This window comes from Artibeus jamaicensis, unplaced genomic scaffold (assembly GCF_021234435.1).
Source record: "Artibeus jamaicensis isolate MK-2021 breed Jamaican fruit bat unplaced genomic scaffold, CSHL_Jam_final contig_1284, whole genome shotgun sequence".
Classification (NCBI taxonomy): domain Eukaryota; kingdom Metazoa; phylum Chordata; class Mammalia; order Chiroptera; family Phyllostomidae; genus Artibeus; species Artibeus jamaicensis.
The window spans coordinates 470,053-486,476 of NW_026521249.1; the positions used below are offsets into that span (position 1 = coordinate 470,053).

Consider the following 16,424-nt stretch of genomic DNA (forward strand, 5'->3'; position numbering starts at 1 on the left):
GTATGTTGTGTGGTTTTTCTTCTTACTCAATTTATATATCCATATACCTATACCTACATGCTTATTTCCTTTATATGTATGTACACTCCTTAAAATAACGCAAAGAGCAAATAATAGTTAACACTTGTCCTTTCACTTTTTGGTTGAGGACATGCAGGGATTTTCATGCATCCACATTTTCATTAGGCAGAGGTCACTCACTGGCTTTCTGGTGGAAACATTTTTTACTGCCTGTTCTCCGTTTTGTCAGCATGCATTATTTTGGTAGGAAAACAATCTAATTTGAAGATAGTAGGCATTTACCTGCAGAGGCTGGTTTGGGGAGGCGACTCTGAAGAGGTCGCACAGCCCTGGCAGTCACGAGGGGGTCAGATGCGGAATGAACAATGGCATTGTCTGCAGAACCCTGGCTGTTGCTGGAGGAAGGCACTTCTCTTTCAAGGGTCTGGGCTCTGATGGAAGGCGCTGCACAGAGGGCTGGCTGGAGACACAGGATGGGCTCTGTGTCCTCTGGGGACTCTGATTGGCATATGTACCGTCCCGTTGAGCGAGTTCCTGAGTCTGGGAGTGGGAAGGTTCCAATCCCACTGTCCAGGGTCCTCATCTGGCAGTTTGATTCTAGACAGAGTAACATAGTGAGGATTAGAGATGGCTCACAGAAAAGGACAAAAGGATCTTGGGCATTTGGATTTCTCTGGAGGAAAGGGGACACCTAGAAGAAAGAAGTAATGTTAATGGTGTAGTAAACTTCCAGTGAGTGGCATGGAACAGACATTTAATTGAACATGAAAATATTCCCTTCACAAAACAGAAGGTAAGAAGGCCAACTGTTACTGGTAACAACAGGCATACGTACATATACCCTAATGATTCTCTAGAGTTATAATACAAAAAGAACAGTCATTAGAGACTAAAAATTACTTTTGATCACTCTGATTTCAATTGGGAATCATATGACTTCAATCAATTAAGTGAAATTTATTAACTGAAATAAGAGTAATGAGAACAATAACAAATTGAAGTGGTGTCTTAACAAAGGTAATTGTTCATTCCCCTTATGTGATTTATCATCCATCTTACTGTTAATTAAGTCTATGGTCTCTCAATTTAACTGTGAGGACAAGTAGTTTATATGCTATAAGGGTCATCCCCAAAGTTACTTTACCCATGGTAGTATCACTTATCATATGGACTTCAATTAACCCAACTGCCATTTGAAGTCTTTTTTTTTTTTTTGGTATAAAATATAGGGAACCATTTTATTTTAATGGCAACTAGTTTCTCTCAACACTTTTTATTACATAATCTATCTTTTTTCTATTGATTTCACTTGTACCCTTCACTATAAACTGAATTCTTATAAGAATACTTTTATTTTAAGAAGACTATAGAGGCACTTCCTGTCTTCACTCATATTTTATGTAATGACAAAACCCATCAGTACCTTCCAGATTTCTTGTCATTCACGGGGATCCCACTATTTTCTAAAACAAATTAAGCTGACTTCGCCATATGTATGTGGTATTTTCTGCTAATTATATCTCATCTTCACAAATACATTATCTGAAAAAAATTATTATATATTTAATTTCTGAGATTGGTTTATTCAAGCCAATGAGACAGCTTCTAAGATCTGATTGACACCCCACAAAACTCGTGTTTATCTAATAATCTTAGAATTAAACATCCTTAGTAAAATTTATGTCAGTATCTTATAAGTTTAGGACTGGGTAAGAGGCACAACTCAGCACTGTGTTAGGCATAGCGGGAATATAATAGAATACAATGTACTCTTTGTATCAAGAAGTTCAACAGCTAACATTTCTGTGATGATTTATGGAACTGTGGCTGGAAGTGTAATCTCTGCCAGTCACTAATTGTGGGAACTCCTGCATGAGATCCTTCACCTCTCCAGGTCTAAGTTTCTTAAGGAGTTGCTGTGAGGATAAAAATATGTTCACTATCATGTCTCTAGAATTTAGAATGATACATAGCACTGCTGAAAGAATAAAACAATGCATGGTGTCACATACAAAATCCTTAGTATACTTAGGTAGTAGTAGATATCCGATAAGTAGAAAGTTTATCCTTTAGTACCTTTCTTGTCCACTCGCATTTGACACTCAGCAGTTAGTATCTGAACTCCAGAATCTGTGCGTCCTCCTTCCCTGAAACCTCTTTGCTGTGAGTAGTAGAATTCTGTGAATCTCCTAATACTAAAGTAGAAGTAAAGGGGGTGTTACAGAGTTGGCATTTATAGGTTCTGGTAGGTTTGGTGTTTGGTTTTGGAAGCACTCAGAAGATGAGTCCCTGTCAAAAAAGAGTCTTCAGTCTCCAAAAGGGATACTCAGTAGGAAGATACAGAAAGTCTTTCTCCAGTAGGGTGCCGTTGAGCTATCTCATACGCTGTAGCACCTCAGACTGGTCATGGACTATGGAGCCCTGAATTATGTGGCCATAGTCTGTGATCTTTCCCAAGATCACAAGGGCTAAGTTTTAGATCCATTCATTTCAGGGCCTCCACCTGGTCAGCTTTACTCTAAACCAGCTTTACAGATGATTCATTACCTCCTCTATTCATTTTCTCCTCAGTTAAGGAGACTTATTGTTACAAAATGGCTTTTTGAGAAATGATCAGCTCTTTGCATAGGGAAGTGTTGCCAGTGGAGTTTGAAAAGAAAGACATTGCTAGTCAGAATCGAGTGCCCTTTCCTTGTTATAGCCTAGATATACAACACTCAGATTTAGTATGTCCATGTGTTGTACTTGGGCAATTCTAAATGTCTGAACTATTTTAGTTTTACACAGAAATGGATCTTCATCAGAACTGAATCAGCCTTTGCAGATGGGAATCAAAGATTCATGGGATTAACAGCTGAGATGTGTTAGTCCCTATATGCCAGGCTGCCTGCCATAATAATTTCCTCCCAGCATCTTTGGGATTGCCTACCCCTGAGCCAAAGAGTGCTCAGCACAGCGGGATGCTGGGGACTCTTTTTCTTTTGTGAAGGCAAATGATCACATTTAGCTGCTTATTATAGCCTTATAGCCAACAGGAGTTCACAGCTTTCTTTGTATCTCTCTTTATCTTCACAAGCCTAAAGGTAAGAGCTAGTACCGCCATTCACAAATGAGGAATCGCAGCTCCAAAAGGTTAAGTAACTTGCCCAAGGCCATGTGCTATAAGTAAAGCTCTCAGATTTGACCATATGCTTCACCATGAAGCAACACTGATTCTCCAAAAAGCACAGGTAAATCCAGAAGTGTACTCTACTGAGTCCACTTGTGTGCAGGAGGCTGAGAGAATGGCCCCCTGATCCTAGGCAAGATGCCCAGCTTTGCCTCTGAAGTTGGTGCAGGCTGCTGGATTCTAGCTGGTTCCCAAGCTCCCCACCCTGAGGTTGGCATCTACTATTGACATTCCTGGCATCTAGGCAGCTGCTGTGGAATGCAGGCTGTCTATGTGTCCTGATCTACAAGGTTCCTGAGAACCACATTCGCCTAGCAATGGCTCTCCTCCACCCTCTCAGATCACATCTGCAGAGTTCCATGCCAGGGTCTTCCTGGAATTTACTTCACCTCCACAGGGCATGTTTTCCTGCATTTCTCTATGAACTCTTTTCCCACCAAGTGTTTAAGATCCAGAGAGCATTTCATCTAATCCTCTCAAATACTCAAAAGGTAAAGTAAGATTCTTGGCTGCCTTTCCAGTGATTTTCTGAGGAAAGACCCTGAACACCAAAACCCACCTATGGTGACCGGACGCACCACACAAGGCAGGAAATAGGGCAGGAAGGGATCTGTGGGTGGGAAAAAGGATTAGGTCAGTCTAAGTCTGGTGTCCTTCTGAAGACACCAGTATTTTCTGACATCTGTCTGTTTAAATTATTTTTTCTTTCCCTTCATACTCTTGTCATACCAGAATCTATACAATAGGACTTTTGATATTCCTGACTTCCCTGATTCTCTGAGAATTGTGTGCACTGACATTAAATGTAGAAGCTGCCTGCTATTAAAGTGATTTTTATTTCTAAAAATTACAGATGCCAAATGTAGTGAATTTGAAGGACTCATCTGTAAGTACCTATGAAATGAGGTGTGGACATTCAGGGACTCAGGTATGATATGCCAAGTTTTAGCCTCAAGCAAATTTCTCCAGAGTGCATAAACCTTTGGAAATGGAGCTTGTATTGAAAATGCTGACACCTTCTTTACGTAGTTTCTTTAAGGCACTGTAAGTTTCTCACAGTTCATATAAATATTACAACCTGGAAAAGGGTTATATATTGTACTTCTGAAGCCAGTTTTTTTCCTCAGAGAATTATAAGATCTCACAGAATAATTAAATGGCTGTGATAGGAACAAAGTTCAAAGGGGCAGGCCAGCCTTGCATCTCAAATGAGTTGAGTCAGTCCTGATCTTGACAAGTTTTTCACATTTTTGGCTGTGAGAACAGCTGCCAAGAGGACCTTGCTAATGACTTCAAGGGTTGGGTTGCTGGATGGACCATAGGTTTTATTCCTCTAAGTTTGCCAATTATGTTTGTGAGCCTAGTCAGCCCTCCAACCTATTTTTCATTGTCCTATTTTCTTTCTATCTCCCAAGGTTGGTTCTCTCACTTAATCACCAACAAGCCCCAGCTATTTAATGAGATGACTTACAGCAGAGCTTCCAGTCCTTTTAAAAAAATCCTCTCATGAGGATACGCTTATTGATTTGAGAAAGAGAGAGAGAGAGAGATGAGAAATATCAGTTCCTTGTCAACCTTAGCTGCCATGACCAGGGATGAAACCCACCACCCATGTATGTGCCCTAACCAGGAATTGAACCTGCAACCTTCTTGGTGTACTAGATGATGCTATGCTTCAACCAACTGCGCCACCTAGTCAGGGCTCTAGTCCTTTAAAAGTCATGGCATGTACAGAAAGTATACGGCTTGCTGAGGAAAACACCAGCTACCCCAGGACCACTGGCCACCCGAGAGCTGAAGCCTCAACATCTCAACATACCTGGGTCTATTCAGGGCATGTGAGCAACAGAATGGTAGGGACTCTCTTACAGGGTGGACTCAGGATCTTGTTTACTCACACCTTGAATACATTACCAAGGAGATGGATACTTTTTTTGGCCTCTTAGCAGCTGATATGGTAATTTCTAGGCCCTCCTTTTTGGGGGGAAGGCTGTTGAGAGTGCATGGGTTAGAAATACTGTCTGGCACCAGAGCTTTGAATGAAGTTATTGTGCCTAAGAGGAAGATGTTCAGCTTGGGTGTGAGCTGCCCAGAAGGGTGAGCTTCCACATGGGCAGTGGCAGAGAAGAAATTTTGGAGAAACATTTCCACTGCAAAAAATTTTAAAAAGTATTAATTTAGGGTGCATGATATGAAATGCCCACTTAGCTCATCAATGAACATTTCCTTCTTGTGCTCCTGGTACCAGGTGCTTCAGCAGGTGGCTTTAGTTTCCTCATATGAAAATTAGATCAAATAAACTTCATCATAGGTCATCATAAAAGCATCATAGGGGTGCTTTGAGGACTATACTCAAAGCACATAATAAACATACCAGGATGCTTCCACCAGGTACATAACTGTTACTCGGAAAATGGCAATAATTCTCAAAATTGGTGTTATTAGACTGTAAGCATCCTAGGTGCAGAAAGAAATTTATTTATCTCCTTCATATTCCCATATCAGCCAATTCCTGATTTATATTGCCCTTATTCCACAGTCAGTAATTATATGCTGACAAAACCAATAATAATTAGAGGCTGATAAGAGTATCTGATATCTTCTCCATCACCAGTGCTCAGCACAGCACCTGAAACGTAGTCTGTGCTCATTGAATATAATGAAATAATAGATGGATAAAAAACACCTCTAATCTTTGGAAAGTTCTTCTTGAAATTAAATTGAATATGAACCTTTCCTTTCAAAATCCCTATCTGCTGCTTTTTGTTTTGACTTCAGCAACCAAAGAAAACAGCTGACTTCCTTCCTCTGTGTAGCTCTTTTTCATGTATAGCCTGTATTAATTCAGAGAGTCGCAAGAATAAGATCATTCCAAATTACTGAATATTTTAAAGACTGATTTCTTAATACAGTTAAGCCCTTAGAGCAAGGGTCAGTGACCAAGACGAAAGATAGCCCATGGAATACTGCCTTAGTATCCTCCTCAACATCTGTTCCCCACCCTGCAAAAGCATCACTGGGTCAGAAGGTCCCAGGTCTAGCAAAAGCCAGTGTGGTATCATTACCCTGGCCCTTTATCCTCAGGGATTCTACATGCCATGCTGAGTGCTAGCATCCCTTTTAACATCAGCACCCATAGTAGTATAAAAACTAAGAGCTTGCAGAGTCAAGTTCCTAGGAGACATTTGTAATGAGGAAATGAGATTACTCACTCAGTAACTTCCTATATTTATTTACATAAGATAATTTATTTTCTTAACTATGTTGTGTGTGCTTCTTCCAAACTTGTTTTACACTCTTCCATTACATAGGAACATTATCTTTAAAAAGAGCAGCAAAAGGAAAGCCCTTTTCTAACGCTTTCAGTTAGTGTATGCCCAGATTAGTGGGCTCTGAATTAGCAATGATTTTGAGTGTTTGGAAAATGCACCAACTAATTTTTTTCTCAAACTTCTCTTCTACAAATTAAAGTACCTCAACTTCTTCTTGAAGATCTGAGCTCACAAGTCGTTAATTGCTTGAATTTATAAATCAAAATTCCTAGTGTTATTAACGTATCTGACTAAAGATATATATACCTATATATATAGGTATATATATATAGGTATATATATATACCTATATATATAGGTATATATATATAGGTATATATATATACCTATATATATATATATACCATATATAATCTAATATATATATATATATATATATATATACCTATATATAGATATATATATATAGGTATATATATACCTATATATAGGTATATACACACACACACACACACACACACACATATATATATATATATATATATATATAGGATAGGCTTAAGAAAACCTAACTTGAGTTCTAAATTCCTCTGAAATTTCAGAAAAATGAAATTAAAAGATAACAGGCTTCAGAGTTGGAAAGACTAGGCTTGAAAACCTTCCTGGTTACCTGCTAGCCATGTGACAATGAGGGATTTTAAAAAACTATTCTAATCTCATATAATCATAGCTCATTTGTAATAAACCTGGCACAATGCTCATTACAAAAAGGTGCTCCGTACATTTCCGTAAGTGGCTGTCAGGGAGAGGTGAGGGACACCGTGAGCTCAGAATACACACATTATCATGGAATCTAAGGTGAACCAAACTTCTGTTGTTAGTGTCCCACTGCAATGCCTGGGCACATTTTACTCAACAACTACCCTGGCTATTTCCTAATCAGTTACGTTTTGGCAATCATTTCCTTGGAGGTTAGCTGATCACAATTATTGGCCAATTATGAATATGAAGCAAAGTAGTTGGAGTAGGTTTCAAGTTGCCTCATGGATAGAGAGGAGGGAGTCCATTTTCTCAAGAAATCCATTTGGGAGTTGGCACTGAGAAAGGCTTTTTAAAGAAACCTAAATAAATGACATTTACTGATGCTCCTTTGTTCACAAACTTACTGTATTTTCACAGAACAGCCCAAATTAGTAAGTCATTATTTTCAGTTAGCAAAGATATAGCATATCTACCCTAAAAGGTTATACTTGCTTCTGCATAATGATCTATCTACCTTCTCTTACAGATTCAAACAAAAAAACCCCTCCATAATCAGTTTTTCTATTCTCAATATTCATAAATCCTAGGCAAATAAAACAAATTAAAAACCCAAACTCTTGACATCTGGTCAAGATGTAAGCATAGGTAAACATACCTTGCCTCCTTGCACAACACAATCAAAAGACAACAAAACAAATATTACCTAGAATTGTCAGAAAATTGAGCTGTATGGAAGCCTGACAACCAAGGATTTAAAGAAGCTACATTTATCCAGATGGGTAGGTGGGGCATAGATACAGAGAGATGCAGGGACACGGAGAGGCATGGAGATGGGGAGTGGCATGAAGAGTCACAGAGACACAGAATGGGCAGCCCCACTCCACATGTGGTGGAGAAAAATCAGGAGGGATACCTTGGGGGTGAGGGATCCCAGGCCCTGACAAGACCACACAGACCAGGGTAGCAGTGCCAGGAAGATAAGTCCCCATAACTTCTGGCTATAAAAACCAGTAGGATTTGGGGTGACAGAAGAAACTGCAGTATTCTCAGAAGACTCATCTTAAAGACCCTGCAATGGACTTGGGACTTACAAAGACTCACCTGCTCTAGGATTCAGCACTAGGGCAAAAGCTGGAAGGGTATCAGTGGCATACATGGAAAAATTCAAGTGCCTGGAAACAGGGCAAGTACTGGGAGACAGTTTCCTCCCAGACAAAACTCCAGAGACCAGGCAGTGGCACTGTCCCTTCTCTGAGACCTCCTCCACAGAGAGCCAAAGAATAGTTACATAGGTTACTGCTGCCCTGGCAATTATCTAAGGCTCTGCCCCATTCAAATTATAGGTGCACTTTTCTATAATAGAACACACTACTAAGACAGGAAGTCAAAACCGCTCTACCTAATACACAGAAACAAACACAGGAGTTGGCTAAAAAGAGGAGATATAGAAATACAGCCCATGTGAAAGAAAAGAATGAAACCCCATAAAAACAACTGGATATAAGCAATGTATCAGATGCAGAATTCAAAACACTGGTGATAACAATGCTCAAGGAACTCAGTGAATACTCCAACAGCATAAAAAAGACCCAGGCAGAAATGAAGGCTACATTAAGTGAAATAAAGAAAAGTCTATAGGAAGCTAACAGTGGATGAAGATGAAGCTGAGAATTAAATCAGTGATTTGGAACATAAGGAAGAAAAAAGTATTCAATCAGAACAGCAAGAAGAAAAAAGAATTAAAAAGAAAAACAAGGAGCCTCTGAGTCATCTTCAAATGTACCAACATCCCAATGATATGGGTGTCAGGAGTAGAGGAGGAAGAGTAAGAAATTGAAAACTTATTTGAAAAAAAAATAATGAAAGAAAACATCCCTAATTTGGTGAATGAAATAGACATACCAGTCCAGAAATTACAGAGAATCCCAATCAAGATGTACCCTAGGAGGACCACAACAAGAAACATCATAATTAAAACGCCAAAGGTTAAAGATAAAGAGAGAATCTTAAAAGCAGAAAGAGAAAAGTAGATAGTTACCTACAAATGTTCCCATAAGACTGTCAGCTGATTTCTCAAAACAAACTTTGCATGCTAGAAGGGACTGGCAAGAAGTATTCAAATGAAAAGCAAGAACTTACAACCTAGATTACTCTATCCAGCAAAGCTATCATTCATAATTGAAGGGCAGATAAAATGCTTCCAGACAAGGTAAAACTGTAAGAGTTCATCATCACCAAGCCATTATTATATGAAATGTTAAAGGGAATTATCTAAGAAAAAGATCAAAACTATGAACATTAAAATGGCAATAAATTCACAACTATCAACAACTGAATCTAAAAAATGAACTAAACAAATAAACAGAACAGGAACAGAATCATAGATATGGAGATCATTTGGAGGGTTATCAGGTGGAAGGGAGAAGGGGGAGAATGGAGGAAAAGATGCAGGGATTAAGAAGTACACATTGGTACATACAAAATACACAGGAGGACATTAAGAACAATATAGGAAATGAAGTAGTCCAAGAACTTATATGCATGACCATGGACATGAACTGAGGGGAGGACTGCTAGAGTAAATGGGGTTACCAGGTAGAAGGACCAAAGGGGGCAAAGTCTGGACAACTGCAATAGCATAATCAATAAAACGTATTAAAAAATAAAACCAAACTCTCTTTACTTTGGATTTACATTTGATTATATCCAGAAAAATTTCAATCAAGCAGTCAATGAGGTCCCAACACAATTCACTCACCAGAAGGAGCAACTTAATGGTATTTCATTTTCAGACTATATTATTAACTAGCATGCTCTCCTATAATGTAAATAAGTGTATGATTCTCTCCAGTTTCCTAAACATTTTTAAGCTTCATGTTGTATTGGCAACAGAAACAAACTACAGATGGGAGAACAGATCTCTTTATTTGCACATCTTTCTCTTCATGTGCATGACTGAAATATGCTAGAAAAACTAAGCCTGTTGCCAAAGCTGCATCAATTAAATGTAGCTTATTCATTCTAAGTTTACCCCCATAGTTTGGTCAACATAGTGAAAACATAACTGCACTGGCTATTTACCCACAACTGCTGGGTAGCATTGGAATGCATGAGACCCCTCAGCCTTTAAGTTCAAACTGGATTTAAGCTTCTGGGGTTTGAAAAATGTATAGGAGAATGTAACTTTGCTTTCCAATCCCTTGTGGTCTCTTCCATATAAAGGAAGACTGGGACATTTAGGGTCCAGTACACTGATCCATAGAGAATGCATACAAAAAATGTAGAAAAAATGACAGAAAATTAAAGAATCAGACCATAAAGATGAGGGACAAGTTATTTAAATGGATATAAAATTCCTGTCATCTCAGGCTGTGTTGGTATCCTGTGAACCAATACTCTGCATCTGATAGTAATATCACAAACAATATTGTAGTGGCTATTACCCCAGGTAATAAACTGGAAAAGGTTAGAAATGTTTTCCAAATGCTCATGAAGACCATGAATTCACAGAAGTCCCTCTCAAACTTATTTACAAATTCAGCTGACATAACTCCCAAGAAGAAAAGCCCTTAAGTTTTCTATAAGATGTGCCTGTCTCCATCACTGATGCTGAAACAACCTCTTCTGAGATCCTAGGAATGGCTCATGATCTAGTATTCTGAAATTTGTTATGCAACCTTCCACAGTCTTCTTGATTAGACAAATTTTAGTAATTATCTCCAATCTCTTATCCCTTTGGAATGAAAAAAAATCTTGAGATTTCCACACAACTCCTTCATGTTTTACTGTGTGGTTTTTCTTGTTAAACAATGGCCAGACTTGTATACAGTATTTATTGTGATACACAACAGCAGGCTAATGTGATTGCTACAGTTTAACAATCAGGCCAGCAATATGACTTGGTCAGCTGATCTCGGAACAGACTTGGATTTCAGATTCCTGCATCCTGTTTTAGAAGTCATCACTTCTAGGTCAACGTCCTTGACAATGAGAGCACAACTTCCCATATAGCTGATGATTACTTCTTGGCCATTTCCCTTTATAAAAGATCCTATATATCTGTCCCCAAACAGATATTCTTTTATATGTTCAATGGTCTACTTTTTCTCATAAATTCACTCCATTTCTATCTGTCCTGCCAAAATGAAGTAAAAAGTTGAACAATTATCTGGCGAATCTGATAGGCACAGATGGCTATTATGGGTAATTGCATCTCTCTAAATCTCTTTTACTCTGTATCAGGTTTGCTGAATTATATGAACAATTGTCTCTACTACTGGTTTCACATGCCTGGATAACAACTGCTTTCATACAGCAAGTGAGGGAAGCAGGGGAGAAAATAAATTGGGGATAAGGTGCTGCAGGAAAATATTCAAAACAGCATTATTTGGTAAAAGGCATATAAAAACAGAAATATGAAGACATTCAGACCTATCAATTTAACAGCAGATACAAATTTATTAAAGGTGTGTATAAGAGTTAAGCATTCTCTGTATTATGAGCCTAACCTTTTTATATGAAAAATTTACCTTTTAACCATTTCTTTGGGAGTTAAAATTATACATTATTTTAGTTGGCATATATATATATATATATATATATATATAATAGAAACTATGATGATAGATATTTAAGTTAATAGGAAGATAATAATTTAAAGTTTACAAGATGTTTTTCCCCATTTGTCTCTCTATTTAATCAGTATTAATGATTTTTCAAATTATATACAGGAAGGAAGCTCAAGGCTTCATATTAATAATTTTTTCTTTTTTTCAGTATTCACTTTCCATGCCATACCTTCTTGGTTCAGGATTTTAATTATTGTAAGTTAATCTAGTTTAAGTGACTATTCAAGCATCATTTGTTTTTCTTTTATGTGACTGTAGTTGAAATGTGGGTGAAGAGAAAGCTGAAGTTGATGGGAACCTATCTTTCAATTTTAGCTGCCACTTGCCAATCACCAATATCCCATGATTGTCTTTACAGGAAGATAATAAAGAAGTAATGAAACCCAGTAGACCAGGGGATATGGATGCAGGTAAAAATGTAGAGAGATTTTTGCTGCTATCCATTAAGGATTAATTATAATAGAAATACATATATGCCATTAAACACTGTGTTCATATATTCTACAAAAGGCCGTATAGAACTTGATCTCTGAATCAAGGAAAACAAATGAGGTGAGCTCTGCCACCTCTCCAGCCAACTGTGTAGTGGAGGCTTCCAGGCTGAAACACCAGGAGAGGGAACATGGACAAAGTCTGGAGGTTCTACTGAAATGAAGAGACAAACACAGACAGGTGTGTGTGTGGCAGGGAGTGGGAGGGATGTTCAGCTGGCTAGAATTTTCAGGGCACTATTGTTCCAAACAGAGGGTAATAGCAGAGGCGTCCCCATAGTCTTCAGCTATACAAAGACCTGCACGTTCATCAGGTGAAATTCATCAGGTCAGAGAGGCAATCACTATGAAGCTGGGAGAAAAACAAACCTGTCAGCCTTATACAAATTAATTTCAACTAATTAACTTTTCAATAATTTTAAAAACAAAAATATAAATATTTTTAAAACAAGCAAAAGCTAAGCTAATTCATTTTCAAAGGATTTTTAGTGTAAGAAATATTAGGGGAAGTTTCACAGGCATGTGAAAAATGAATATCAGGATCTGGATATATACAAAAAAGGAAGAAAATGAAAAATGGTAAATATGTGGCATATATAAAAATATTTTTATGATTTTTAATCTCTTTAAAAGATAACTGACTAAAGCAAACATAATAATATTGTAAGGTTTCCAAGATATGTATAAATAAAATATGTAAGAATAGCATAAATGGTGGGAGGGGTTATTTGAAAGTATTATATATTATTTAAGATACACTTGCTAAAGATGTAATTAAATTACATTTAAAAATTAAATTAATCACTAAGGGGTATAGCTAATAACTTGCGAGTGGTGATATAGTGGAATAATAAAATACTCCATTCAAAAGAATGAAGGAAAAAGAGCAAAAATATAAACAAAAGATGGAACTAGTAGAAAATAAGTGGTAAGATGGTAGATTTACACCTAAGCATTTAGATAATTATATTCAGTCTAAATGGCCAAGTATCCCAATTAGTAAGCTAGGACTGTCAGGTTTGATAAAAGAAGGCAAAACCCAATTATATGCTGTCTATAAGAAATCTACCTTAGCTCTGGCTGGTGTGGCTCAGTGGACTGAACACTGCCTGTGAACCAAAGGGTGGCTGGTTTGATTCCTAGTCAGGGCACATGCCCTGCCTTGCATCTTATTGTGGTTTCAATTAGCATACCCCTAGTAACTGATGATGTTGAGCACCTTTTCCTGTGTTTATTTGCCATCAGTATGTCTTCTTTGATGACATATACATTCAAATTTTTTGCTCAATTTTTGTATTGATTTTCTTGTATTCTTATTACTGCATTATTTTTATTCTGGACCCAAATCCCTTATTATATATACATTTCACTACTCTTATTCAAGATTGTTACTTGCTTTTTAATTTTCTTAACAGTGTCTGAAGAGAATTTTTTAAATTTTAATTAAGTATAATTCATCATAATTTTCTTTTATCATATTTTTCTTTTGAGCTCTGTTTAATAAATTGCAGATCTGGCTGTTGTGACTCAGTTGGTTGGGTGTTATCCTGCAAACCAAAAGGCCACTAGTTGGATTTCTGGTCAGGGCACCTGCCTGGTTTGCAGGTTTGGTCCCTGGCCAGGATGCATATGAGAGGTCACTGATTGATATTCCTCTCCCTCTGTCCCTCCCTTTCCCTCTCTCTAAAAATAAATAAATAAAATCTTTAAAAAAATTGCTACTAACCCAAGGTTGTTGAGGTATTTTTCTCTGTTTTCTTCTAAAACTTCAATAATTTTAGCTCTTATATTTGGTCTGTGCATTAATTTTTGTGTACTGGAATATTTCTTTTGTGAGGAACTAAGTGAGGTACATTATTCTTTATACAAAGAACATATTTAAAGTAGATTTTTAAAGATTTTTATTTATTTTATTTTTAGACAGAAGGGAAGGGAGGTAGAGAAACATCAATGTGTGGTTGCCTCTCGCATGCCTCCTACTGGGGACCTGGCCCACAACTGAGGCATATATTCCATACTCCATAAAAATGGCTAAAATTAAAGAGCGATACTGAATGTTGGTGCAGATGTGGATTAAGCGAAGCTCTCATATATTGTTTATAGGAGTACAGAATGATAAAACTGTTTTTGGAAAACAATTTGGCAGTTTCTTGTGAAGTTAAATACATACTCATCATTTGACCCAATAATAACTCTCTTGCCCAAGCACATATACAAATGTTTACAGCAGCTTTATGCATAATAGCCCAAACTGAAAATAACCAAAATGTCCCTTCAGCTAGTGAGTAGATAAACAAGTCATGGTACCGCCATAAAAAGAAATACTAATCAGCAATTTAAAAAAAACCACAATTACAGATACACATAACAACATGGATGCTTCTCAGAAGCATTATGCTAATTAAAAGTGGCTAGACCCCAACAACTATAGACGATATAATTGATTCAACTTACATGAAATTCTAGAAAAGGCAAAACTATAGAAATACAAGGAAGATCAGTACTGGGAGAGAATTCAGTGGAAAGAGACATGAGGGAACACTTTGGGGTGCTGAAAATGTTCTCTAACTTGACTGTGGTCATGGTTATACAACTCTGTACATTAATCAAAACTAACGGAACTGTACACTTAGAATGGATAAATTTTATTGTATGTAAATCTTACCTCAATATACCTGATTCTAAATATTATATACCCAGCTTGGCAATAACACTTCACTGGAATCCAGCATGCAATTCTGGTTGAACATGACTGAACAGAGGAATGGGGCTTGCCCCAGGTAAAACCATGAATAATCCTTAAAGGCATATGAAAATGACAGTGGCAAAGATGGGTCTTCAGGAATCACCAGGGAGAAAAACTAGGGCTATACCTCAATCCCAGATTTTGTATTCCTTCATTCTTTCAACAGTCTTGGAAAGTAGCTGCTATTATCTTCACTTGTCAGAGGAGGAAAGTAAAGCTCTGAGAAGCAAAGATTGTGACTTGACAGATTGCAAGCCCAACTCCAAAGCTCAGGCTCTCTCTATTCATCAACCTGCCTCCCTGTAGGATTGAGTATCTACACTATCAGGGAGCTGGCCAGGGGCTCTGTAGTCTAGTACTTCTCTTGCTTAGGGGAGGAGGTGCACAAACTTTTGGATTCCCTAGCTGTATGTCTCAGATTCTTCTTTGCAGAGAGGGTCCTTAGTGAGCAGAGCCATAAAATCACGACTGTACAAGCAGCCTACACAAGCTCTATACTAATGCATTCCATATTCATCATACCTCATATTTCTGCAGAATAACACTTGCTGATTGCTAACTATTGGACAAGTGCTTTACTTGCATAGCTCATTGTATATTGAATGGACACATTTTACTTATGCAGAAACTGATGTTTAAGGAAATTAATAAAGTTGCTCATGGTCACCTAGCCACAAGTCGGAGAGCCAGAATGTGGATCAAGGCCTATACAAACTGCAAACTTGACAGCCTTATGATTTCAGGATTGTCTTCTGCATTCAGTTTACTAAGCATTCTGAATCAGTCTGGGTGCCTTTGGTGGAAAATAACACATTAAATGGTAAGAAATTGTACCAACTCACTGCAGGATAAGAGAAAACCTAAGATTGACTTAATTTAGAGTCTCTGCCTTTGTTTTCCATGCAGCTCTCTTGTCTGTGCCCATCCTGTATCTCAGCTTTATCTTCATGTTGGTGAGTATTAGCTGTAGTAGCTCCATACACACTCAGTGGCACACTCCTAAGGCTAGAGGAAAAGAGCGGCCGTCTCATATGTGATTCTCTATACACCTCCAACCACTACCCTGTACCCTAAAAATTAGCCAGATGAGGTCACAAGCTCATTTCTGGGTCAATCCATGCTACTTCAAGAACACCATTCACAGAGAAGCCCACGCCTGGGTTCCTGAGCCAAACTCTGGCAGAGAAGATGATCATGGCATCCTAATCATTTTGTACCCCTGGTGTGGGAGTAAATATTGGGAAGTCAACCATAATATCTGTTACATTCTTTCTTGGTCATTACTCCTATTGAATTTTACAACAACGCTATGTCTCTGTGCTTTTGTTTTCTCAT

General features: G+C 37.8%; 1 protein-coding gene across 4 annotated transcripts in view; it reads right to left on the reverse strand.

Annotated features, from left to right (window-relative positions):
* NCKAP5 (NCK associated protein 5) overlaps positions 1 to 16,424 on the reverse strand; it is a 995,643-nt gene that overhangs the window by 56,390 nt on the left and 922,829 nt on the right. For all 4 annotated transcript variants that reach the window (XM_053666799.1, XM_053666798.1, XM_053666801.1 and 1 more), the window contains one exon: positions 304 to 618. In XM_053666799.1, the coding sequence (XP_053522774.1) occupies positions 304 to 618 (315 nt within the window). The remainder of the gene's footprint in view (positions 1 to 303; positions 619 to 16,424) is intronic.